General features: G+C 52.3%; 8 protein-coding genes across 8 annotated transcripts; 4 read left to right on the top strand and 4 right to left on the bottom strand.

The window, feature by feature from the left end:
• Nucleotides 1–220: 220 nt before the first annotated feature.
• MRS44_016716 (uncharacterized protein) lies at nucleotides 221–925 on the top strand (the record flags this gene model as incomplete). The annotated part of the gene is made up of 1 exon (XM_046272817.2): nucleotides 221–925. The coding sequence occupies one exon, from the start codon at nucleotides 221–223 to the stop codon at nucleotides 923–925; it is 705 nt and encodes a 234-aa protein (XP_046130692.2).
• A 702-nt stretch (nucleotides 926–1,627) lies between these two features.
• Nucleotides 1,628–4,780, top strand: MRS44_016715 (uncharacterized protein; the record flags this gene model as incomplete). Its single annotated transcript, XM_065618151.1, has 1 exon — nucleotides 1,628–4,780. One exon carries the CDS (start codon nucleotides 1,628–1,630, stop codon nucleotides 4,778–4,780), a length of 3,153 nt encoding a protein of 1,050 aa, XP_065474223.1.
• A 637-nt stretch (nucleotides 4,781–5,417) lies between these two features.
• Nucleotides 5,418–6,091, bottom strand: MRS44_016714 (uncharacterized protein; the record flags this gene model as incomplete). Its single annotated transcript, XM_065618150.1, has 3 exons — nucleotides 5,418–5,632; nucleotides 5,717–5,829; nucleotides 6,015–6,091. The coding sequence occupies 3 exons, from the start codon at nucleotides 6,089–6,091 to the stop codon at nucleotides 5,418–5,420; spliced, it is 405 nt and encodes a 134-aa protein (XP_065474222.1).
• A 1,319-nt stretch (nucleotides 6,092–7,410) lies between these two features.
• On the bottom strand, nucleotides 7,411–12,146 carry MRS44_016713 (uncharacterized protein; the record flags this gene model as incomplete). Its single annotated transcript, XM_065618149.1, has 10 exons — nucleotides 7,411–8,082; nucleotides 8,140–8,309; nucleotides 8,369–8,387; nucleotides 9,479–10,346; nucleotides 10,418–10,750; nucleotides 10,804–10,961; nucleotides 11,018–11,093; nucleotides 11,271–11,459; nucleotides 11,540–11,888; nucleotides 12,053–12,146. 10 exons carry the CDS (start codon nucleotides 12,144–12,146, stop codon nucleotides 7,411–7,413), a joined length of 2,928 nt encoding a protein of 975 aa, XP_065474221.1.
• Nucleotides 12,147–12,870: 724 nt separating this feature from the next.
• Nucleotides 12,871–15,480, top strand: MRS44_016712 (uncharacterized protein; the record flags this gene model as incomplete). The annotated part of the gene is made up of 5 exons (XM_065618148.1): nucleotides 12,871–13,069; nucleotides 13,145–13,783; nucleotides 13,836–13,870; nucleotides 13,934–14,035; nucleotides 14,104–15,480. 5 exons carry the CDS (start codon nucleotides 12,871–12,873, stop codon nucleotides 15,478–15,480), a joined length of 2,352 nt encoding a protein of 783 aa, XP_065474220.1.
• A 1,151-nt stretch (nucleotides 15,481–16,631) lies between these two features.
• MRS44_016711 (uncharacterized protein) lies at nucleotides 16,632–17,959 on the bottom strand (the record flags this gene model as incomplete). The annotated part of the gene is made up of 5 exons (XM_065618147.1): nucleotides 16,632–17,018; nucleotides 17,074–17,282; nucleotides 17,341–17,387; nucleotides 17,527–17,625; nucleotides 17,682–17,959. The coding sequence occupies 5 exons, from the start codon at nucleotides 17,957–17,959 to the stop codon at nucleotides 16,632–16,634; spliced, it is 1,020 nt and encodes a 339-aa protein (XP_065474219.1).
• Nucleotides 17,960–18,318: 359 nt separating this feature from the next.
• On the bottom strand, nucleotides 18,319–18,798 carry MRS44_016710 (uncharacterized protein; the record flags this gene model as incomplete). The annotated part of the gene is made up of 1 exon (XM_065618146.1): nucleotides 18,319–18,798. One exon carries the CDS (start codon nucleotides 18,796–18,798, stop codon nucleotides 18,319–18,321), a length of 480 nt encoding a protein of 159 aa, XP_065474218.1.
• Nucleotides 18,799–21,107: 2,309 nt separating this feature from the next.
• On the top strand, nucleotides 21,108–24,580 carry MRS44_016709 (uncharacterized protein; the record flags this gene model as incomplete). The annotated part of the gene is made up of 7 exons (XM_046271080.2): nucleotides 21,108–21,159; nucleotides 21,213–22,305; nucleotides 22,360–22,582; nucleotides 22,821–22,844; nucleotides 23,569–23,758; nucleotides 23,818–24,327; nucleotides 24,375–24,580. 7 exons carry the CDS (start codon nucleotides 21,108–21,110, stop codon nucleotides 24,578–24,580), a joined length of 2,298 nt encoding a protein of 765 aa, XP_046130699.2.
• Nucleotides 24,581–24,820: the final 240 nt, after the last annotated feature.

Here is a 24,820-nt window from a genome sequence, read left to right as displayed (position 1 = left end):
GGCCAAAGGTGCCGTGGCGTGAAAGTGCTGCCTGCGATATGATATAAAGCATGGACTTGGACATATCCTGACTAGAGCGGTGGTTGCCTGAATGTGCACGCTTGGATCCAGCCTAGCGCATCGTGCAGTTGATGGCCGACAGTGACTATAAGATCACGCTTGTAGCACTTGTTTGTGATTTGACATATCTATTACAACTCATCACTCTTGATCTTCAACAATGACAGACTCTAATCATATCAGCTGTTCCTTCACCGTCACTTCTGGCGCTCTTTGTTTCGGCACCTTGAGCAACATGCTACAAGGTGCCCAAGCCCTCATTCAATCACCACCAACACCCAGCCCTCGTCTTACAGGGACTGTTGTAGCTCATCAATTTGAGCACAACGTCCCAGCCAAGAATGGAACCTGGAACGTCTACAAACTTCGCGACATAGACAGCCCGCGCGTGGACGGATGGTTCGCGGCCCATCAAGAGGTTGATCCTCTGCCAGAACTCACCAAGATCCTGCGGGTGGCTGGTTCTCCATACGAAGAGACCGAAAACACATTCAACAATGATGCGACAAGAACAGAAAAGGTTTTTCTCGTCAATCGATATGACTGGGGTTACTACGTCGGAGGGGACGGGGTAGAAGAGGTTGAAGATGAGGAGGACGAGCTTGCCGCTAGCAACACCGTTGGGCTTGTGGACTATGTACACGGAAATGCCCTCGTTCAGAAGTGGGCGCGACAAAAGTCCAGAAAGAGGAAGCCCTCTGAGAATGGCGTCTGGATGTATATCCCAGATGCCGAGTACATGTGGGGACGTTTCGGCTTCAACGACGACTACACGGAGGCAAGATCATTTCTGTACTTTACTCAACGAACCGACTTTAGCAAGACGGTATTTCCGGGCCAGACAGAGCCGTTAAAGGAGAATTAAGCTCGTGTTGAGGGCTTCGGCGTGGCTGAAGGAGAAACGAGACTATCATGGACAGAAGCGCCAGCAGGCACCTAAGGCAGACCCTGAATATCGTTTAAATCTTCCGAGACGGAGTAGCCCGTAAAGCCCCCTCAGCTGAGCGGGTCGTCGCCTACCAGATTGCGCTGGTCTATTGATTCTTGGCGCGATAGCGCAACAGACTATCGAGGGCCACAACGTTCCCGAACGCCTCCAGGGTCCACAGCCAGCGGGAATAGAAAATTTCCACAGGGGTTCAGACAGCCTTTCAGAGGGAGCTCATGCTAAATCTAGGCGAGTCTGGACATTTGATGTGCGCCTGCATCGGACGAGGCCTGCATTTGGACTCAGGTCCCCTGTCTGGAGAGGGAATTTGGGGTTCACATGGTGCTTTTCCCATGCGTTTTCAAGTCTAGATTGATTAGGGCCCGTAATTAAGGCGTCGCTGACTGGGGTACGACCAGCTGAATCTCCCGTCTCAAAGCGCCTCGTGAAGCTATCGATATTCTTGCTGGGGCCACAACGTTCTGGCTGAAGACCATCGTGAGTCTATCTCCATCAGACTCAGCCGTAGATCCGCTCTCTCGCTTGGCATGTCCCTTAAAATGAAGGCCTGCCCCATCATTGAGGACCCTCATCGTTGGACGTTTCTCTCAGGAAATCTGCTTCTAACCTTCATCCACGATGCGTTCTCTCGTGGCACTGGCGGCTCTCGCCCTCTCGGGTACCGTCAATCTAGCCGCGGCGAGTGTCTGCAGACCTAAAAACCCTGCCTCTACGCTGGCGTCTACTCTGGCTTCCACCAGCACGGCCACCGGTTCTGAGCCTACTCAGACCGGCGCCCTTCCCAAGGTTCGCAACCTCGCCAACAACGGTAACATGGGTGAGATCGACGCCGACGACCCCGAGGCTTTCCCCGACTGGGATGTTGAGGGAGATGGAAAGATCGTTGGAGGCCAGGGTCGTCCAGAACCCGGCAGCAACGAACGAGGCGCCGCCGCCATGAGCGCCTCCAACACCGGCTCCGGAAAGCGAGACATGGGCATCTCTGTCAGTATCTCTCAGACGATCGCCAACCTCGACCTTACGACACCTTATACCATTCGCTTCTACTACCTCGTCGTCACATCGCCTCAGGCCATCAACCTCTGCGAGCTGACAGCTTACCTCGGTGGCGCCGTCTTCCACCAGAGCTGGGTCTTCAGCCAAGGCACTGCTATCTCATGGAACGAAGTCCTCAAATCTGTTCAGCCCGCACAAGTCAACGCGCCTCTACGCATCGGAATGAACTGTCTCCTAGGTGGAGGCGCCACCATCCTCGTCGACTCAGTCTTTATTTCGAACCTCGTTACACCCGAGACCATCAACGACTTTGTCATCGACTTTGGCAACTCTGGCACTGGAGAGAACCCTCCTCTCACGCCCCCTGCAGTGGGGCCTACCAGTGCTGTTCCTGGTGAGAGCACCAGCTTTCCTGCCAGTGAAGAGCAGGGGACTTCGACGTGGTTCACGAGTGGTGAGGAGGAGACTGCGACCCCTACATGGTTCACTACTGGTCCTGGAGAGCAAGAGACCTCATTGTTCACCACTGGACCCGAGGAGCAGGAGACCTCGTGGTTTACGAGCGGACCTGGAGAGCAAGAAACTTCGTGGTTCACCAGTGGCTTCGAAGAGGCTTCGACTTGGGCCACGAGCGCCCCTGAAGAGACCTCTACGTGGTATACCAGTGGAGTTGAGGAACACTCAACATGGTATACAAGTGGTCCCGGAGAGCAAGAGCATTCCACATGGTATACCAGCGGTGTGGAGGAACACTCAACCTGGTACACTAGCGGTGTCGAAGAAGCTTCCACATGGTACACTACTACCCCCGAGCAACAGCAGACCTCTGAGCCAGAGTCTCAATTCACTACTGCCTGGACCGAGCCCGGTACCCAGTCATCCTCAACTCTTCCAGACACCACATCCTCCGCCCCTCCCACCTTCTGCTCCAAGGCTCTCAACGGCGGCTGTTGGTGGAAGCGCCCCTGGAGCGGTGAAGACATGGTCAACTGCGCCAGCCGAGGTTCCTGGCCCGGTCCTGACGGTCAGGGTTGGGAGGTCACCGAACGTCCTGACAACTGGCCTCAGCCGTGGAGCCAGCTGTGGTGTCTGGGCTGGTGTTCCCTTACTCCAGGCTGCAAGTCTGTCGCTTACATGCCCGACACTCGAACGTGTCGCTTCTCGAAGTTTGAGGTGCAGGACTCGACCTTTGTTCACGGCCCTAACCCTAATGTTGATACCCCTGGTGTCTTCTACTGGCATGATCTTTCATGCTTCAACTGCCCCTGCAACGAGGAGGATGAGGTAACATCTGTGCCGGAGGTTGCTAGCACGGCTGTCACCCTCGAGCCCGAAACCACCCAGATCGAACCTGAGACCACTACGCAAGCCGAGCTCGAGACTACCACCCAGGCTCAGCCTACTTCGGAGCCTACAGACACTTTCAAGCTCCCCCCTGCTTCCACCTGCCCCAAGGCTCTCAAGGATGGTTGCAAGTGGACCAACCAGGAGATTGGTCATGCCTTCTGCGCCTACCGAGGCACTTGGCCAGCCGATGACGCTGCTGGCTGGGCTGTTTCGCCGCCGGAGGACTATCCCATTGCTTGGACTCAGATGTGGTGTGTCGCTTGGTGTTCTCTTGACCCCCGCTGCAAGTCTGCCGCCTGGATGGATGATCGTTCTTGCCGTTTCTCGACCCACGAGGTCCAGGATGCCGACTTCATCATGGCTGCCAATCCCAACGAGGACAACCCCGAGGAGGGCATCTACTACTGGCACGATCTGTCTTGCATGACCTGTGCCTGCCACGATGACCCCACAACTACCACATTTATCACAACCACAACTCAAGCTTCCCTCCCTGGCGGTGAAGAGGAGACCTGGATCTGGCTCACCCCTACCCCAGAGCCTCCCGTTGAGGAGCAAGCCTGTGAGTGGGACTGGGGCCAGGGCATCTGCTACAGACCCTTTGAGAAGGAGCAAGGTCCCTGCGGTGGCTCTCTCAAGATTGTAAACCCTGCGCAGTACACCAAGCTGCCCTATGACTGGGTCCCTCAAGTCTCTGAGCCGGTTCACTGCGCTATCCTTTGCCACACGAACCCCGACTGTGGCGCCTGGGGATTCGAGTGGAGCATGAACATGAACTGCGTTCTTTCTCTCAACAAGAGAAGCGTCGATGAGCTCGAAGTTGTACCTTCGGGAGCGGAGTGGCGCTGGTATGACCGTGACTGCTGGGTTTGCAAGGACTGCGTTACTTCTTGGGACTGGACCTGGGGATCTCAGCCCTCCACAGCTCTGCCCTCTGAAGCATACACAACTACATACCCAACAACTACAGAAGAACCAGCATACACCACCACCACCACAGCAGAGCCCGCAGAGACAACCTGCCCTACGCTTGACGAGCCCATCAAGCTCTGCCAGCGCACCGGCCACACAGGGAACTGCGAGGGCAAGGTCGACTGGGTCAACCCGACCGACTACTACAAGGCGTCCATGGACCGCTTCCCCGAGCAAAAGGACGCCGTCGACGCCCTCACGTGCGCCGCCATCTGCAAGGCCAACCCAGACTGCCGGGCCTTTGGCTGGTATCCGGATATTGAGTGTGTCATTGCCGTTGACCAGAAGACCATGGACGACCTTGAATGGGGCGTCAGATCACCGCAGTGGTACTTGTGGTTCAACCTTGATTGCTTTGAGTGCGATGAGACTTGTGTCGCGGGACAGTATGCGTGGAGTCTCGAGGCACCTGAGGAAACACACCCGGCTGTGAACCCGACAGTATTCCGGGTGTAATAGACTTCATAGACATATTTTATTTAATAGACGTACATAAATTCTACGCTCATTCATCTTCTCAATGTTATTCCTATAGTAATGTGTTCTTTATTATAGTTGAATCCCGGCCCTTGAGGGATAACTGAGCCAGAAGACCCCAGCAGTCAGAGAAACAAAATGGAAACGCCCCCTGTCTCTCGTGCCCTTTTACACCCACAGTCATAACTGGTAGAATCCATTGCATACGTGCACATTTTTCAGCTTCGGCCATGATGGAAGCTCATGTCCAAGAATGGCCGGCTCACCGCCTTGCCAAACTTCGCGTGTGAGTTTTCTCTGAGATTATCAAGCCCAGTAGCCCAACAAGGCCATGATGCCCGCTCCAGCACACATGTATCCGAAAGCCATGAACCTCATCACGCTCTGGCCCTTGCTCGCACTGCCAGTGAAGAATTCGTAGGCGATCAGGCCGATGAGCTCTGTAATAGAGCAGAATCCCAGCTGAGAGGGCATCGAAAACACCCATTACCACCAGAGACGAATGTGTACCAGGCGTGATCGAGTTGCGTACACCAAGCCCAGCAGCGATAGCAATAAGTGTAGAGAGTGCGTATATCGCACTGAGAAAGTAGAGCAGCCACTCCTTGCCTGATGGCTAAGCAGCGATGGCAAGGCGGGAGCCCAAGCCGAGACCCTCGAAGGTCCGATGGAAGACCAGTACGACATAGAGGACGGTTAACTCCTCTCCAGAGACGGCAAGGGTTATTCCCATGAGGATAGAGTGGAAGATGATGCCGAATTCGAGTATAAACAGAGCACTCAGGTGAGCAGCGAGCCCGTTTGGCTTGTCTGCATCGAGATTCCGGCTCTCTACAAAGTATTTCATTTCCAGTTAGCATGGCTGTTCTGGATTATTACCGGAGAGCGGCGCCGTCTCAAAAGCTTAGCGCTTACCTATTGTGCTGAGCTCAGCTTCATTTTCTTGATATCTCCTCTTCATCAGATCCATGGCTAGGTCCCTGCCGCCGCCGCTGTGAAAATCACGATCTTGGCCAATGCCTGAAGACCTGTGATGGGAGACGCATAGCTCCACAAAGAACATTGCGAAGACAGTCATAAGGCAGATTCCTTCCGGCCAGGGATATTGTATAATGACGCTGTCGGGGTTGAGACATGGTGAATATAGTGCACCGATGGATGGGGCCAGGAGATGGATTAAAGCCGTAGCGTGATGACGCCTGAGCCAAAGTACCTGATGACGAAGAAGACGACTTTGGGAGCTTGAAAACGAGTTTGCTCGCTCAGGAAGAGGGGAACGAGGCAGCCCATGAAGGATCTGAAGAAGATGACAAAGATTGCTGATATGCGCAGGCCCATGCGCCCATCATATTCATTGCAGGCATCACAGTTGATTGTGACGGTAAAGGCACAGGCTCTCGCCTCGAAAGGATAGCCGTGGTCATCTTTACAGGTTGGGAACGGTTCGAGCCGGCCCAGCTTGGCTTATATGGGTCTGAGAACTGCCTCGGGTAAGGGGCTAGACGGCGATATTTTTAAGCTTGAATTTTTCTTCTGTTTTTCCATCAGAACCCTGATGGTTTCGGACCTGTGTGGCCGGAGACTTGCCCCCTTTTCTTGATAGGATCAGTACCAATAATTCCACCTAAGCTCGCAAACCCTCACGCTTGGCTTGGCTGTGAGTTGCACCTTGACCACGCCATTGAGCAGCCAGTTTGCTTTCCACTGCAAGGTTTAACCACGATGTCCTGTGTAACCGTTCACGATCCTGTTTTGAACCTCAGGTAAAACGTGTCATTGGGGGTTCTGTTTCGCCTCCATATTCGCGGATGGTAAGCTGCACTATTACCAGGACGCCGACCGACATCAACTTCACAGCGAAAAATAGCGATGGAAGACGCCACCGCGCCCTCGAGCAGCTTAGTAGTCCTATGACAGGTATGGTTCTAATGAGACTCGCGGCGCATTGGGCAAGCCATTTATAAAGGGGACGAATCGTATGCGCTGCTTCTACGGAAGACAACATGATGGCAATGATGTTGGTGCTTGAAAGCTATCGGGACCTGAAGGATCTCACAAACACTCGAAGCTCGAGGACCTCGAGCAATGATTGACAAGATTAAACTTCCCTCTAACACACATGCGAACTGGTCTCATAGGTATTAGTACGCCATGTCTATGAAATATTCCCCTTCGAAGCATAGCGAGGGGTCTAGACATCGGAACTAGAGGTAATCCGACTAATTCCCCTATCATGTTCTGCCTGCTTTGCCTTCTTGGTCTTCAATAAACCTGTCAATAACTCAAGATACAAGAGATGGCCCCTACGGAGATAGACATATATCGTATATGCTACACTCGCTGAAGTGATGGCCGCAACAGAAAGAAGCGATGGCCACTTGAACTCATTGGGCCGGTAAAAAAGTATAGTTGAAGCGTATGAGAGAAGCTCAAAGGCATTTGCCAAGCGGCCTCAATAGAGGAAAATGCACCGCGACTTTCAGCCTCGACGTCCTGAGTAGGCGGTAAGCATCACTCAACACGGGGTGGAATGGTTGAAGCCTTACCTCTTGGACGATGAGTTGAATGCAGAGATCAAATCCACGGAGGCCCAAACGACTCAATATGGTTCACACAACAAGACCACTGGCCGGGAGAAGGGACTTGTCCTCACAAATCCAAAACACAGCAAATCCAGCAGCCAGCGTGATAACCTGACTGGTACTGAGCCAGAGGCCGGCTCTCACAACCCCAGTCCGGCCCATGAGCCAAGGCGCAAACCACGTTGCTAAGACTTCGAAGATAACACTCAAGGTTCGAGCAAAACCAATCTGCATCGAGCTATAGCCAGCGGAAAGAAGGTATGTAACCATTTGGCCAGCAAAGCTAAGTACCGTGAGGTAGAGTATGGCGCCAGCAAAAGAGGGAAGAAAGGCGCGGTGGTTAAAGTAAAAAGCAAAGCCGGTGGCAGACCTGGTGACAACAACCTTGAGCCGTTGCCAGCTTCTCCTACCCAAGCCACCAGAATCCTGCGGCGAGCCGGACTGAACTGGTGGCTGATGCTCCTGTTTGGGCCTCTGTAGTTCCGGGACCTCCCAGTAAACTCTCGCGATTGCGAAGTACTCGACGACGACTGATGCCGCATTCATGGCGAAATTGACGACGATGGCTACCTCTGAGGAATATCCATCTATCAAGGCGATGAAGAGGGGGCCGAGTAGTTTGCACAGTAAGTCGATGCGTCGCATCTGTGCATTGATGATTCGAAGGGCCTCAGGATCTTTCTCTGCAACAACTACCACCTACTGTATAGTCAGCCCCAAAGCCGATCCATAGAGTGGTGCGGATGGAAAACCTACCCAGTCCTTCTCAACCGACACGAGGTTCATTATAGAGCAAAGTTTCTCGATGCAGGCGAACAAGGTGGCGACTAGGAGCAGTCCGAGTCCCGCGGGAGAGCCAGCGGGAAGGCCTTTGAGGAGGATATAGAAGATGGCACAGGAGGCAGCGACGACGACTCTCTGAAAGACTAGGTTGGCAAAAGTCAGCAAGAGTACTGACATAGGGAGCAAGCTGGATAGAACAGACCAATAGACACTCGAGCGACCTGCAGACGATTACCAGCATCAATATACATGCCAACCGCCGGCGCAAAAGCAATAGCAGATAGTCCACGTACGAATGCGTACACAGACATGGGCATAAGCGTTCCGGGGAATATGGTGGCCATGTACAAAACGGCGCCGAACTCGAAAACGCGCGAGTTCCATGTAAGTAAGCTTATTTCAAGCGACCTTTTTGCTCCGCCTTATGATGTGGCGTTGCTTGATTCAGAAAAGAGTCGCTGATGACGCGGCCTTAGGTAAATAACTGCATGGACCCTTTGTCTAGTGGGCAGGGAAAGGACGAGAGAGGACAGGGCTGCGCTCAATTCAAGTTCAATAGGCATTTTGGGCCGATTGGATTGCGGAGGGTCAAACTTGGATTTTGAGGCTATTTTGGTAGTTTGAATTAGACATCCACCGGCAGGGCATCATCCCAGCGGCCATTAAGGAGGATGTCTTAAGACTCTTTGCTCCAGATAAGGTGCGGCCAGACTTCTTCCACGATCAACCGATGTTGCACGCTGACGAAGCATATAGACCGCTAAAAAGAATAGTGAAGCAGACCGAACAGGCCGCTGACCTCAGTTATCACGAGTGCTCGTGGAACACATCGGTCCACGCACCGTTACTGCAGCTTATGTACTCCGAGGAGATCGCTCGCCCACGCCTAGCATATCCTCTAGACCTGCTTCCAGTGCAGGAGGAGTCGGAGTCACAGGCGAGAGCTCTGCTCGTCTGTAGGATGGCGGTACAGATCTGGGGCGAGTACGTTGGCCCTTACCCAGGCGCCCTCGAACAATCGCCGTAGTCATTAAATCAAGTCTATTGCTTGGTTGAAAGTTTTGCTTGAGTCTGGGTCTTCGCGGCACATTACACCTATAAGGAGCTACCAACCAGGTATTCACCAGTTCTCCGAGCAAAAAGAACCATCATCCACTTGACCGTTTCATGCCGCGCCAGTTCCCTAAGCGCCATCCCAACCTGACAAGTCCACCCAAACTGATCACCCATGAAAGGGACGATTCACCACGTCCACCCGGTTGTCAGTCTGGTTGTAATATTGTATCAGCAGCCTCCGGTGGAAATCCCTCACCACCCCCAAGAGACCCTGGTGTCCCTGCAGGTGGCAAGCCTCGAGCTCGCCCTCTGTCTCCTTAGAACACTGACAAGGCCCGCCACCAAACTTCTTTCGCAGATCCGGGGCGGGGAACCAGATGCTGACGCGAATAAGTCCACCCCAGCGATACTGCTCGCCGCCTCGCGACGCCGCAAGCCGTAGAAGGTCCCACTTGTCCCCGTCGAACCTACGGGCGTTTATCACCTTGCGGCTGCTCTCTAGAGCCGTGATAGGGCATTCCGGTGACTGCAGACACTTGCATCGATGCATTTGAGGCTCCATCCACTCGTCGAGCGTGATGGCCACGATGGATCGCCTAGACTCAGGGCCTTTAGGCCTAGTGAACAGCACCAGAAGCGGGCTGCGAGGAGGTTGACGGATTGTGCCGTAGCCCGTGCCAATGCTACTACCCTCTAACCTAACGGTCACATTGTGTTCAGAGCCTAGGCTGCTGTGGCTCATACCAGAGGAGTTTGTGGTGGTGGACCGATACGAAGAAATACTATAGGAGCGGCTTTGATGTTCCGGCTGAAGAATAGTTGTCCCTGCGGGGGAATGGGTCGTATTAGGTGAACCACTCGTCAGAGGAGAGGTTCGAACGCGAGGGATGGGCATAGTCTGCGATCTCTCTGGCATGGGATTTGAACAATTCCACACCCAACTCCTCTCCACAAGTGACGGCGTAGACGACCTATAGCCAGAGTTCCGGCCTATCGAGCCGTCGGCTGGTGTATTCGTCGCCGAGTCATCGGTATCGGTCCACCCTCTCGGTATCCACAGTTGTATAGTTACGTCCTCGGGAGGTTCTGTTTCATGTGTGATAAACTTTGCTATTGCATGAGATCTAGGCGAATTAGCTAGGTCTGCAGGTATCCATGTTTTGAGCACCTAGGCAATAGGAAAGAGAAGACTCACTCCATGTAGCCGTCCACAACCTTGAAGCCTGTCACAGCCGCCTGGAATGCCAAGACATCTTGCAAACAAAGGAAGACGTAGTGGTGCTGTAATTCATTCGCTTCGATTATGATCTCCAGTGACCGAGTTGCCGTGCTGCGGCCCATCGGGTCGGCATACAATGGAATGAGGACAGCGGAGCGAAGGTCGAAGTCAAGCACCTTTGAATCCTTTCTTGGTGGTAGGGTGTTTGACTCAAAAGTCTCGAGAATTTTGAAGCGGTGATCTGAGTCCGGTTGTCGCAGTAGTTGTACCTCGCGCCGACTTATGTCAGGCGACAGAGTCGCCAAAGACCTGCGACGTCAGGTCGGCATCAGTGCAGAGACGAGATCAAAGAGAGAGCTTACCCTTGAAACAAACAGGTATCTCCCACCGCCGGCGGTATCGGTGCCACCGTCGTGCGGGGTTCGTCTTCTGGCCAAAAGGCGAGCATCTCATCTTTGTACATTGAAGTGCCAGGTACGATTATTCTACTCTGAACCCGGGAGTATTCTTCCGACAACTCCTGCAGTGTGGTTAGCATCAAATATTTGAGCATACACGAGGGTATAGTAATCTTACTTCTTCAAGACTGCTGATATACCCAGGCCAATGTGACGTCCTCCGCGGGTTCTGCAGCTCATCAAGGCCCTTCATCCTATTCATTAGTAGCTGGCATTTAGCAAACGGTAAGTAGTCAGGCACCGATGCGCGCCTGGCGAAGCTGCTTGGGTCGAGCTGAGGTTGCAGTGTAGCCCTTCTTAGATGGATGAGAAAACAGTCAGCCATCTCCGGCAGCCTCAGAGACTGACGCCGCTCCAGCATGTGCTCCAACCTGCCCAACAACGAGTCTGATATTTCGACAGAGTAAAGCTCTTCCTCGAGTTCCTGCCCGATTTTACTTGCGAGGACGGGATTCTGGAGTTTGAGTAAAGAATTCATGGTCCTCTTGACGTCTTGTACATCCTTGTGCATGGCCCGGAACCTCCGATCCAAGTCTCTGTGGATGTTGGTGACCAAGTCGCTGTGGGGACGGAGTGAGTTAGTAAAAGAACCAGAATTCTCATGATAGGATCGTGAGAGTTAGCAGGTGGGCAGTCTCACATCTGGAAGGGCTTCAGAACATGTTGGATGCGAGAGGTGTGCATCTGGATCCGACTTCTCAGATGTTCGACCTGAGGCATAATGTTGAGGTTCCAATCAATGTTCCTGATGGGACCCGTTGTCTGGGCGTAACGCCGATTGTCCTCGAGGAGCTGATAACATTCGTTCAGAGTGGCACTGTAATCTCCAATGATTTCCAATAGGGAGTCCCGGTCACCACCTAGGCTGTCAGTGTCCCATGCCCCATGGTTACGGAGCGACTCCTGGGCTCTGCTGACGGCTTTCTCGAGCTCCTCTAGGCTTCTGTGAAGTGTGCGGACATCGGCACCAAAGTCGCGATAGTTTTCACCTTCTTAGCGTCAGCTGCTTCAATGATAAAGAGATAGGAAAAAATCGGTGGCCGGCTCAGCCCTCAGGACGCGAGGTTTGGACCCGACCGTCATTGCCACAGACAGGCACAGGCTCGGCAACAGCTTGGAGACGGCTGGCAGTAGAGAGAAACTGCGAACTGACCTGCGTTGTGCTCTCTTGCCCATCCATATTCCCAGACGGTCCAGGCAAGCTCAGCAAACTTGATTGCGTCGCCAAGCTGAATAACACCAGCCATGACGACTCAATAGCCACAAGAGGAGCAGGGCAGTCAATCCTGTGGGCGTTTGCAGGCAGAATCAACAGCGAGGAGGCGGGGAGAGGTCGAGTACCTGTTAATGTACCAAGAGTTCATAAGAGCCGCAAGGCGAGCCATGGGCGGGGTCAAGGGCGAGGCAAACAGCAAATGCCTCCCTGAGTGAGCTACCAGAACTGGTGGCTGCATGATTGGAAGGCAAAGCCCTTCAGCTAGGACTTTTTGGAATACTGTTGCGAGGGTTGGTCGACAATGTACCTATCTGGTAGACTATCGAAAGCCTCATACGCATGTCTCTGTTCAGCTGCTCCAGCTGTGCACCCTCACTCCTACACATTTACTCACCGAAGAGGCAAACTATCCACTCCTTGCAGGCGCAGCAAGCCTTGCAGTGAGAACAAGGCAACCGGTGGCGTTTTCCCTATTTGCCAAGACTGACAGGTCTTTTTCACGCTTGAGAGTTTCAACCGTTCCCTTGCCGGGCAGGACTCTCAGACACATCCCCAATCTGATGCCCAGGCTGACTAGAACTTTATGGCGCGCGCCTCATTTGGGCCGTTCGACTCATTGTTAAGTATTTATTATGTGACGTGCCCCCCTCGAGAAATTGTCCTACATATGTTGGCAGCCTGAATGGTTGTATGAATGCTTAAGTCGCGCCTCCCATTCTTCCCGCTGGCTGAAGTCCTCCCCAATTTGACCGACCATGGATGCCACACAGCCTGCCGAGCATAGCGGCCGCTCCCGTCAGCCTCCAAGCGAGGTCAACCCCAATGAGGGAAGTCTCCTACAGCAGTTGATGGTGATGCCAATCAACAAAAACCACTTCGTCACTCGGGCTCCGACGGAGCCCTTTCGCCTTACTTATATCGACGTCATGTGCCTAGTGATAAACCGAATGATAGGTATGTTACTATGTGGTTTCTGGCGGACATCAAAGTGCCGTTCAAGGGAAATGCTAAGCAGAGACTGCTGAGCAGGGACCGGAATCTTCGATAGCCCCAAGACGGTGATGCAGGGTGTCCGGAGCCCGGGCATTGCAATTCTCTTCTGGCTCTGCGGCTGCGTCTATGCTCTCGCCGGAGCTCACGTTTACGTTGAGTATGGGCTGAACGTGCCGCGATATGTGATCGACGGTGTCGAGCAGTCGGTCCCGCGATCGGGAGGCGACCTCCATTATCTCCAATACGTTTTCCCATGGCCGCGGTACAAGAAGGGCATAGTGATGCTCAGCGGTGTCCTGTATGGCATCAGCTTCATTTGCATTGGGAACATGGCCGGCAATTGTATCAATTGCGCGCTGCGTCTCGTGGAGGCTGCGAATCTGGAAATAAAACCTGGTGATCTCAACGAAGGCACCATTCGCGGCATCGCCATCGTCATTGCGATATTTCCATGCTTGATCCACGCCTTCTCTCGTCGTGGCGGCATCCTGCTCAACAATCTCCTTGCCTTCATCAAGGTCTGTATGCTGATTTTCATGATCATTGCCACTTGGGCGGTTGCTGGTAAGCCGTCCGGGGTGAGAGGGCTCCCACCCAGCGACGTAGGCGACTCAACTGGTACACCAAACTCCTTAAACGAGGGCAAGGCCTATGCACAGGCCTTCCTATCTATCAGTAAGTAGTATAGTTTGTCTCCCCCAAGGAACGCCCCGACTTATCGAACCAGTCTTTGCCTTTTCAGGGTTCGACCAGCCAAATTATGTGAGTGGATTACAACTTGCGTTCGCCCCGACAGATTCCAGAAAAGACTAACTCTGGTCAAAGGTTCTGGGAGAGATCAAGCACCCACGGAAGACATATCCTCGATCTATGTGGTGGGGTGTCGGCCTGGTGTCGGCATTGTATATGGCCGTCAATATCTGCTATGTAAGACCTCTGGACTGGCTGTCTCCGAATTCTCCATGGCATCCTCGACTAACTCATGTCCATCACAGATGATAATCGTCCCTACAAATGACCAGGAGAGGAATAACGTGGCACAGGAGTTTTTTTACATCATCTTTAACGCTTATCCTGAAGGTCCCAGTACCAACCCGAAGCGCCACGAAATCAAGCGCGCAATCAACGCATTCCTAGCCATCTCATCATTCGGCAATATTGTCGTCATGACATACACGGCGGCACGAATGAAGCAAGAGATTGCCAAGCAGGGTTTCCTCCCTTTTACGAGCTTTTTCGCGAGGAACAGAGATGTCAGTCTTGGCAGGTTCCTCATGTGGCTTGAGGGAGGAGAGCGCAAATCGAAGAACCAACCCACGGAGAACGGGCACCAGGGCACCCTTGAGCCGCAGGGGTATGATTCACAGAAGATCGCTGGTAATCGGAAACCACGCGGCCGCTTCTTCAAGTTTCTCAACCCTTCCAATCACCGAGAGAAGACGCCTGTCGGCGCCCTGGTCCTCCACTTTGCCAGCTGCATCGTCCTCATCCTGGCCACGTACAACACCCCAGCAACCAATGCCTACTCGGTTCTTTCTGGACTTATTGCTTATTTGACATCGGCATGGTTCGGCTTCTTCCTTGCCCTCGGCATCCTGATTCTGCATTTCCGCGGTCCCCCGACAACGCAACCAGCCCTGACGCCTCGATACCATCAAGTCCCGAATCAGGGGCCCGTACAAAGAAGCTGGGCCCAGATGACTCAGGGGTCGGTGAATCCGAAGTTGAGTATATCTTGCGGTTGCCTCTATCTCGTTGGGAATCTCTACCCAATCATCACGGGCTGGGTCCCGCCATCAAAGCTTTTCAACCAGACATCCCTCGCTTGGTGGGCGGTGCCGCTCATTTCGTGGTGCGTATTGGCATTCTCGACCCTTTGGTTTCTAGGCTTCATAGGCGTGGCCAAATATAAGTGCCAGACCGGCCGCAGCAGGTTCGTCTACTTGTGCGAGCCCGACTTTGGTCCGGCTGAGAACTCTGAATATCGGCAAAGGTCTGGTAGCGGCAGTGACCTGCCCGCTGGTGAGGCTGCTGCCAGGAGCCGTCACGGAGGGCTTGTTCTTTCTCACGAAACCATCTACACAGGGTGGGAAGGCATTGAGACGGAGCAACTGTTCAGCTACAGGGCCGAGATGACAGATGGCGTCGTACCCCCAGCCCAGCCGGTGCCGGTGCACGGAAGTGCAATACGGCGGCCAGTTGATCCGCCACTCGATCTGTATGAAGACACGGATTTTCCGGAATTCTCACAGAACGGGGCTTCAGTTCAGGAACCAGAACTGGTGTCTGATCCGCTGTCTGCCCCGGTGCAGAATCATCAAAATGGATCGGAACAGGGTCTAACACAGGCCTCTAGGAACACCTCAGGCTAAAAGGAATCAACATCACTCTTTATGACAACTGCCTAATGACACACTATGACCCGTAGACCTTTGGACCGCGTGGAAGAGAGGCATGAATCCTGAGCTCATACGTCACGCCTAGGCGAGGCAGACTTCGGGTAAGTTAGAAGCGAATTCAGGACACAGGGATGAGAATTTAGTTGCTCAGCTAGTCAGGGTTAACGTAATATAAGACACTACCAGAATTGATATCACTAGTCAAGTTCCAAGGCATATTCATGCCTTCTCAGTTGGGAAGGGCCATGTTCAGGCATCAGTCTTTCCTTTGCCTTCCGGAGTCCACCCAGATATTCCTCTTGAGACACCATTCATACATCTCAGTCAGAAGCTTCATCCTCCTAAATTCAAACTCACCTCTCATCAATACTCGTTAACGGTACTAGCAATGTGTTCTTTATTATAGTTGAAGCCCGGCGCTTGATGGGTTAACTGAGCCACAAGATCGTAAATCATGTCTCTACCTCATGCTGCAATCAACGAAGGAAGCGGTTACTACAGGCTTTCAAGTACTAAAAAAACCCGCTGTGGTCATGTTGAGGTTCTAGCAGTTGGCTCGCTGTCAGGTTAACCTCCAAAGCAGTTCAGAATGCGAGTATGAGCGCATTTCCGTGACCAAGTCACTCCAGTGGAATGATTACGTAGGTTAGCATGTTGGCAGCATTGTGGGGTTCAAGTTAGGCTGCTCACCGTGAGAGATTCACCTTCCATGTTTGAATAAGGCCGTTGGAGGCTCCTAATTTGCGCATTAAATGATAGACAAGTACAAGGCGGCGAACACTGGCATGGCCAAGATCAAGCTTGTCAAGAACGCCTGTAACCTGACCTAAAGAATTCGGGGATGGTACTCACACTATCAACATCTCCCTCGATGTGGTTGATGGAGGTATAACCTCGTAGTGAATCCCAATCGTCTTGGACCTTGACGTGCTCCATCAGCACGTCGAGAAATTCCAGGTCATCGAAAGGCCCCAAGGTTACTCCCACTAATGTCCTTAACCTCACTAACGTGAAGCACGTAGAGCATCGGCTTCGTGGCCATTTTGCCAGTATTAGACATTAACTCATTATTTATGTATCTACGGAATAAAGGTGCGCATTCGGCGATCAGTCACTGGAATCCATCATCTCGCCGTGCTCGCTGAAACGGTAAACTCGACCTCTTTGGTGATACCATCATGCCGCGAAATAATCTCATCCGAACTGGCTTCCCCAGCATGTATGAAGATGTTGCGATCATGGACACTCTGGTTCCTGGTACCAGACTTGAGTGACCGTCCGTTATGGCTCCTCCAGCCTGAGCCTCCTCGGTCGCCGAGCATGATGCTGCCTGGCTCGGGTCCACCCTTATACTTGGTGCTCGTGTTGTTTGATGATAGGAGAGAGCCGAAAAGGGGCTTGAGCTTCTGTCGCATCCATCCCCATGTGCTTGGCAGGTTGGACGTGACGACAGCGACGAATGACTCTCGGACAGCCCACGAGGATCCTTCTTGAGGTCCAGTGCGGGGGTTCTAGAAGAGTCAGTATTAGCAGTGCATACTAGCATCAATAGTGACCAGGACATACCTTGAGAATAAGAATACATCGTAGCAGGCCAGCGACCATGACAAAGATTCCACCAGAGAAGAGTACCACGAGGCCGTACTTTTTGACCGTCGGGATTCGGGCGCCCCATAGCATGGGGAGTGGAATGAGAAGAAGATATGTGTCGGTGACGATGTTGAGAACAACTATAATGAAGATGTAAAGCTTTGAAGATGCGGGTTGGCAGAGGTCTGATGTTGGTCAGCATGTATGGCCTTGGCAAGGCAACTTGGGGCGGGGATGTCATACTTCCTGGGTCGGGATTGATCTGCCAGAAGCGATGGAATGGATGACAGCTAAGCAAGATGCAGCAGATGATGACGATATAGGTCGTGATGATCAAGCCAAAGCCAATGTGGATGCGAATCTTGTAATTGGCAAGTCCAGACTGGGGTCATTAGCACTGCAGCGTATTCCAAATGCAAGTAAACCTACCGTGAGTCGAAGTAGAATGCGCACAGCGCACTCTTGATGACCCATAGAACAGTCGCGTACAAGGCCCAACCGGCGACCTGGATCTTGGATCCGCCAACCCTACGATAAGCTTGTGTTAACCGGACCCTCCCACCAAACTCAAAGGCCACACTAACCTCCACGCGTATTCTTCGCTGTCCGGGGATAGAAACGCTCGCTCTTCGTCCGTCATGGCACTGTTGGTGTATCCGTGGTACTTTGCGCTGACCGTATACGCGAGGGCCGTCTCGATCGAGTAGGGTATAATCGCCAGCAGCATCAAGTAATCGTCGGCCTCGAAGTTGCGGATGCCCACTTGTCGGATACGGGCGTATGTGCGGAGGATGATGACCATGATGCCCACCGAGAGGAGGGTAAAGGCCTCGGCGGCAAACGACGTAATGTCTCTAGCCATGGCGGGAAACGGTGATACGGAAAATCGCAGAATCGGGACAAGAGAGCACGCGCAGGACGCATGGGAGCGGCCTCTTTAACATCAACACCAACGCATGCTTACGGTCGCCACCTCCAGGGCTCATCCAGGCACACGTCGGCATGGACCATCTCGGCTGTCCCCGCAAGAGTCCACCGTCGCTGAGACGCCAATCGTGGTTCCGAGGCCAAATCTTCACGGCAATGATGCGCGGCAGGATGTGAGACGGCATGGGATGAACCCCTGCCGGCCAACGGGAATTACCAGAAGCCGCCGGGCCTCCCTATTCCCAGCGAGAGGGAGATCGACATTGCGCTAGCCCGCTATCTGCAAGGCACGAGTCATTCGTCGTCAAAGCGTTCCATGCTAAATCCCTGCTGACGGCGTCGAGAAAAACGTGGCCGCGAGTAAGGAGTGAGTGTTTCTTCTCCATGCTGTCTAACCAACAGGTACCCTGCTGTGCCAATGGGAATGGCTCCTCCTGGCATGTCATTCGAGGTCGGAAACACGCCACGTAGAAGTACGGTTGTTGCCGACCCGGATGCAGCATCGAGCGCGAACTTGGGTAGAGCCTTTGACACAAGAGCCTCATCAGAAGCAACGGCAGTGTCGCTCAGAGATGGCCAGCGAATCTCGGCAGACGTTTTCCACCGTAGCGAGGACTTTGCCGGGCGGATCTGTTCCGCCGAGTAGCTAAAACTCAGGGGCATCTCTTGTGTGGAGTGAGAGAATCTCCATGGCTGGCCCTGGCCGAGCACCTTCACCTGTGGCGTGATGGATCCCATCATCCACTCTGCACTCTTTTGTTTATCTCTATCCATGGTTCAGGGGCTTTTCCTTCCTCAGGCTCACGTTTCGGTCGACATCCGAGTCATGTTTTTGTCATGGTGTGCTCCGCAGGACAAAACAGAAAAGGCCCCATCCCCGCGAACCCCATAGTTATGCGCTGGATTTGTCACGTGGGAGATCGCTGGGTTTTTTGCTTTTGTTTCCGGAGAGCCAAGGATCTGGTAGTTCGTTAGTGCGAGAGGCTACGCCGTATTCATCGCGCGGCGGCATCCGTGCAGAGTCCCGCCAGTCCTATCTCGCGATCAGGCTTCAATCGGATTCTCTGGAGCCGTGGCGGATGAAGCACCCTAGGCGTCGGATCATGCACTAGTAGTAGGTAGCCCTACCTATTCCAAGGGGCTCTTGGACACAATGACGTTAGGCCATTGCGGTGTTCCACCCACGCGGATACTTGTTACCCGCTGAGGAGCCGCATCCGCAGTGTCGATCAGCACTCTGAAGAATGTCAACAGGGGTCCTGCAGCTTCCGGGATACAATTTGTAAGCCTTTATACCTAGACTACAGGCCCATCAAGCGCTCTACCTCTGAAGCTCGGCCTGTAGACACTGCGTTTGCGGCCCAAGCTCTTGTCCTCACTGTCACAGAGCTTGTTAGAGATTTGTCGCCATCGTAGAGTTGGAACACAACCACACCACGCGATGAGGTCTTAATCTATCTCAGTTGTCTTCCATCACCTTTTTAACTCTCACACAATCTAGTACATGCTTGGTAAGGCTACCTTGGCTGGTCCCAAGCTCTTAGTCGCCAAACCAAATACGCGAAAGTGTCAAGCTTCGCTGCACGTGATCGAAAGCCATTGAGCAGGTATATGTAATTAATTGTACATGCGCTGGACTTTCTACGTAAATCAAAATCAATCAAATTAATATGAAACTAATGTTTGCACGGCTCGTTACGGAATTCTCACACCTTGGTTGTCGACTCCGCATCTCAAGAAAGTTCCACCAATGTCAGAGAGAACTACCCTACACCTGGCACCATCACGACGACGTGGCATTTGACTGAGACCGGGAAGTTCCCCATAAGAACATCTAGCTTAGCTTCTCCAATAGGAAATCTATCTTTTGGCATAGAAATACATGGGCTAGTAGGTTAGCAGTTCGCATCTGAAGCACACAAGTGTAAGGTGAAAGAGCAACCACTGAGCCCATTGCTTACCTTGCTGGTTGCTACGAACAGTGTCGTGAACATCGTCTAAAACTTCGTTCCGAGAATGAGAGGCGTGGAGAATATGGTGTCACGGAATAGTTGACATTCGCGCGTTTTGTGTTGGGCGGTGAAATGTGGAGGTATGCTATAGGCGGATGTTCTCAGTGAATCAGGTCTATGCCTCATCTCTCATTTGCTCAGGGTTCCCATTGTCACCTCAATTTCGGTTACCAATGGGAATATGTACAAAGCGAAAAGGCGGGCAATCCCGAAAGAGTCGAACAAAACTGGGGCATGAACAACCGAGGCAAAGGGTCCGTTTCCCCTGGAGATGTTGAAAAGAGGATCTCTGATACGTGATTGGACCTTAAACCCTAAATGCATCTGCTGTAAGCTATGGGGAAGTCGTGCAAGGGATCTCTACCAGAAGGTTGAAAGATGAGCTCCAGAGTAGAGCCTTTCTTTGATAGGTGGGCATTGGCGACGAGTTCTTTTGGGGTGGACTATAGAACTCACTTGAACTTCCAGTTGATCTGGGCTATCAAGTCTTGTGAAATGTCCCTTAGCGGGCACATGCACGACTGCCTATTCATCAAACGGGTTGCTCAGAGAAAGAAAATCTGCCAAGCTAGGTCTGGGGATTCAGTTGAGAAAAAGTCACTGGAAACTGTTGGTCTTTATCTACTTGGCAATAGGCATAATTGCAAGCGAGGTAATTTTCCCGTAGGATCAGACAAGGCGCAGTAAATGCTACCTAAATTGTGCCAAGATCAGGTGCTGTGCTGTTAAGACGGTTCAACGGCACAAAAGCTCATTACAATGGCCTGTATAACAGGGATATCTCGGACCCTGACCACTGAGAGTTGAGCTTTCTCCCCACTCGTTGGCTGTAACACAGCGCAGCCCAATCACGGCAACTCTTGGCAACTGATCCCCTGATGAGGCCCCAACGGCAACTGGCGAATAACTCTTTAGCATTGCCTCGCCTGACTCTGCCCCTGAAGAAGCGAAACGGTGCCCAGAGTTTGCCTTGGGCTGTTTTTCAGAAGCGATGCACGAGTATATGTCCAAGCACAATTCCACATTTCCCTTGCAACGCCAGTTCCACATGGCGCGGATCAATTTGTCAAGATGTATCTCCAACGTATTGGCGCCGTCGTCGCCTTTCTCTGCTTCTTCCTAGGTGGGCATGTATCAAGCAGGTTCAAAACTCTGTCGAACTGACTTTTCTTGTAGAAGCTGTTTGGGCTGCGGCATGTGCTAATGTTACAATCAAATCCCAGGATGACGCCGATGAAGTTCGAAAGAACTGCAAAGACATCCAGGGATACTTGACTTTTGATGACTACCTCGACGAGTCCATCAATCTCGATGGTATCGAGTTCATCAACGGGGATATCACGTACACGGGAGAGTCCGAATGGGGGAATGAAACAGAAATCGGCGGACCGTATCCCACAACGTTGAAGCCCATCACAATCGAATGTTCAACACTCAAGACGGTCAACGGCTCCATCTTCTTCTGGGCCTTTGAGGGCCTCTCTGAGTTCTTACTTCCCAAGCTCACCAGAGTCGAGAAGTCTTTTACCCTTCAGCGCATGCACTACCTCAGAAAGCTCGACATTACCAAACTCACGCACCTGGGGTCCTTCAACATTGAGGCGAATCACCTCACCGAGCTGAAACACGAGGGTCTCAAGGGTTTCACAGACGGCGCTTGGTCGCAAGGTCTCCAGTTCTGGGGTGTTAGGGTCTCATCTCTCGACAGCTGGTTCAAGTATCCCCTCACAGCCATCTCTCGAGAGTCGGGATATGATCGCCTCATGTCGTGGGCGCCCGTGCATATCAACGCCAACCGCCTTCCAAAACTCAAGAGCATCACAATCGGATACGCAAACACAAGCAAGATCTGGATCAGGGCAAACAACACTGAGCTCACGCTCGGCAGCTCAGAAACAGAGACGATGAATATTGGGCTCCTGCAGATTGAGGGTGAACTTACCAAGATCACACGCGCATCCAACGTCAAGGAGATCAATGTTGGCGAGCTCTATTTCGACGGCTCTCCTTTGAAAGAGATCGACCTGACCATGTTTGACAAGATCACCAACCTCACAATTTCCGGCCACGGAAATCTGCAGAGGATTCGAATGCCGGCCAAAGCCGTTGACTGGAAGGACATGACAATCAAGATTGAGAGAAACCAGAACCTCACCCTGATATCAGAGTACCGCGATCCCGAGAACAAGAAAGATCAGTTCTGGTACTGGCCTAAAGGAAATATCAGCAGAATCAGCATCATCGGTAACCCTCTCTCCACCGGATTCTTGTGAGTTATCCTCATACTCTGACCCTTTGGCCTATCTAACGCCTCTCTTTTTAGCGACTCATTCCTGGCAGCTCGCAACGGCTCGAATCCGGCCAAGGTTTTGGACTCTTTCTACTTGGAGCAGGCTGTACTCCAATATTCAGAACCAATGGGGTTCAACTGCACGCCTTTTGAGGAGCTTCGTAACAAGTCGGTCCTTCCCAAGGACTATGAATGCTTGAATTACGACTCGCTGTCCTCTGCGAGTCATGTCTGGATGAGCTGGAGTTTTGCCGGGGTAGCGTTTCTGTCAAGTTTTTTCTATTTATCCTGGTGGTAATCTGAGGTAGATGTATCGACCCTAATATTGACCCCTTTAACCGCGGACGATGCAGCAATATTGTAGATCTCCTGCAATTGCTATCCTCTGCCCTGGCTTTCTTGATCCTTCTGCTGGGACGGTCAAATACAAAGTGCATCCAAAACTACTTTAGGGTCCATGCTGATCTATGACCAGTGCGACAATAATTGCGTAGGAGGGCAATGTCAGTGATAAGCCTGTAAGTCGATGTATTTCTCTCTTGCTGCATGGCTTGACAGGACAACAGCATACTGCACTAACGTCGGTCAATACTACTCTCGCGGGGGAAGATTTGAACCTTGTCGTTACTTGCTTGGCTGAATATTGGCCCCTGAAACGGTCGCCTGGGGTTTACATAGTAGGGCAATCCTGCAATTCCGACTATGGCTACTCAGCTACATCGTTTGACAAACGAGTCGCAGGTTGGAGCTTGAACTTGGACGGTGCTCAATACAGACAACTTATAGACATATTTCTTAGAGAACACGACTATATTGATTTTTGGCTTGTAGAGAAAAAGTGAAGGCGCAAATATAATTCTCGTCAACCTTCGAGTGTGAACATGTTCATGGCGGGTATCCCCCCGCGTCTAGACAACTGCCCGCATTCCGTCTATTGGCAATAGTCGCAGCCACGTTGCACGCGGATCGCGTATCGAGTGCGCCAAGCTGCTCTGGGCCAGGACGCAAGTCTTGGCCTTCGGGTATTGGGCCTAGATCGCAGTAATATTGCCCACCTGAATATCTGGATACGGATCTCTGTTCAGTCAGTGGCTGGCTGGAAAACGACAGCCAGCGCCAATTACCTCAAGTGGAGGGGCAAGCCCAAAGCTGCATAAAAAGACGGCCATCTCCTCGCCCACGTCGAAGGTGAGGGTCATTTTTAGGTCGCCTGTTTCTCGTAGCTATATATTTTTTCATTAGCCGAGAATGTCTCTCTCTTCTGGTACTGACCGGGCCGCAACTTGGAAGCTGTCGGATCCTGGAACCTCTCAACCCGTCGAGTCGACCGTGTTGCCTGATGATGGCAGTCGGGGTGGAGAGCCCGTTTTTGACCCGGATAAGCGGATTCTAGTCGATCGCGCCGATTTCCAGGATGGTGGAAAGTACCGCTGTAGGTAATCTTATTGAAGCGAGACAAACACCCAGCTGACAGCTCTTGCTTGGTTCCAGCCATTGTCAAGATCCAGAGTAGGTTCGAGAACCCAAACACGGGCCATTCCATCTGGAAAATAGGGACCGGCTGGCTCGTCCGCCCCGACCTCATCGTCACGGGTGGCGATGTCGTCTACTCCACGAGCCTCGACCTCGGTGCGTGCACGCAAATGAAATGCTACATCGGCTACAACGGACGTGACTCAGTCAAGTCTCCTGGTGTTCAGAGCCGACATGGTGTCAACGTCGCCACGACGGCCAAGTGGGTTGAGGCGAACCAGAACCCCTCGCGCGACGTGGCATTTATACAGATAAATCGCCCGTTCGAGGGGAACCTCGGCACTTTCAAGTTCGAGGCCACACCCTTGTCAGGCGAGAACGTCAAACTCGGAGTTGTCGGATATCCCGGCGACAAGTCCTTCGATGATGAACGCGGCGGGCAGATGTACGCCGAGTTCGCCAGCACCAGCTACGACCTCAACAAGAGTCCCCGTAACATGATCGAGTACCAAGTCTCTACATTCGGAGGTAAGTTGCCATTCACACACGTTGACCATTTCTGACCGCCACATCAGGGCAAAATGGGGCTCCTATTTTACGAAAGGATGGTGGACAGATTGTTTCTATTGGCACCCACTGCTACGGCGACAGTGAGCACTGCAACTCAGGCACCTCGATTGGCAACAAGTATGGAAATAACTATGACAGCTACATTGGCCTTTTTAATGATCCATCAGCCTTTGGAAATCAAGTCAACTTTGTTGAGGTGCCGCCTCAGTGATGGCGAGTATAATGCCAGAGCGAGTACCGTGTCGACCTACCTACAGTGTATATTTCCTAGATTTTTATCAAGAGGAGACATAATGAGGGCATTGATTCGAGTAGTTGATAGCGTGTTTTTCTCTAAGTACAATACATCTATATAACAAGCTGCTGTTTTCGCTCAGAATCATACATATCCTATTAGCATTTGTCAACGTCCATGGTTATAGCGCATAAAGATTGACTTGATTGACCATGC

The sequence above is a fragment of the Fusarium solani genome (assembly GCF_023522795.1).
Source record: "Fusarium solani strain SB1 chromosome Unknown bctg00000012, whole genome shotgun sequence".
In the NCBI taxonomy this organism is placed as follows: Eukaryota; Fungi; Ascomycota; class Sordariomycetes; order Hypocreales; family Nectriaceae; genus Fusarium; species Fusarium solani.
This window is presented reverse-complemented; position numbering and strand designations above follow the sequence as displayed.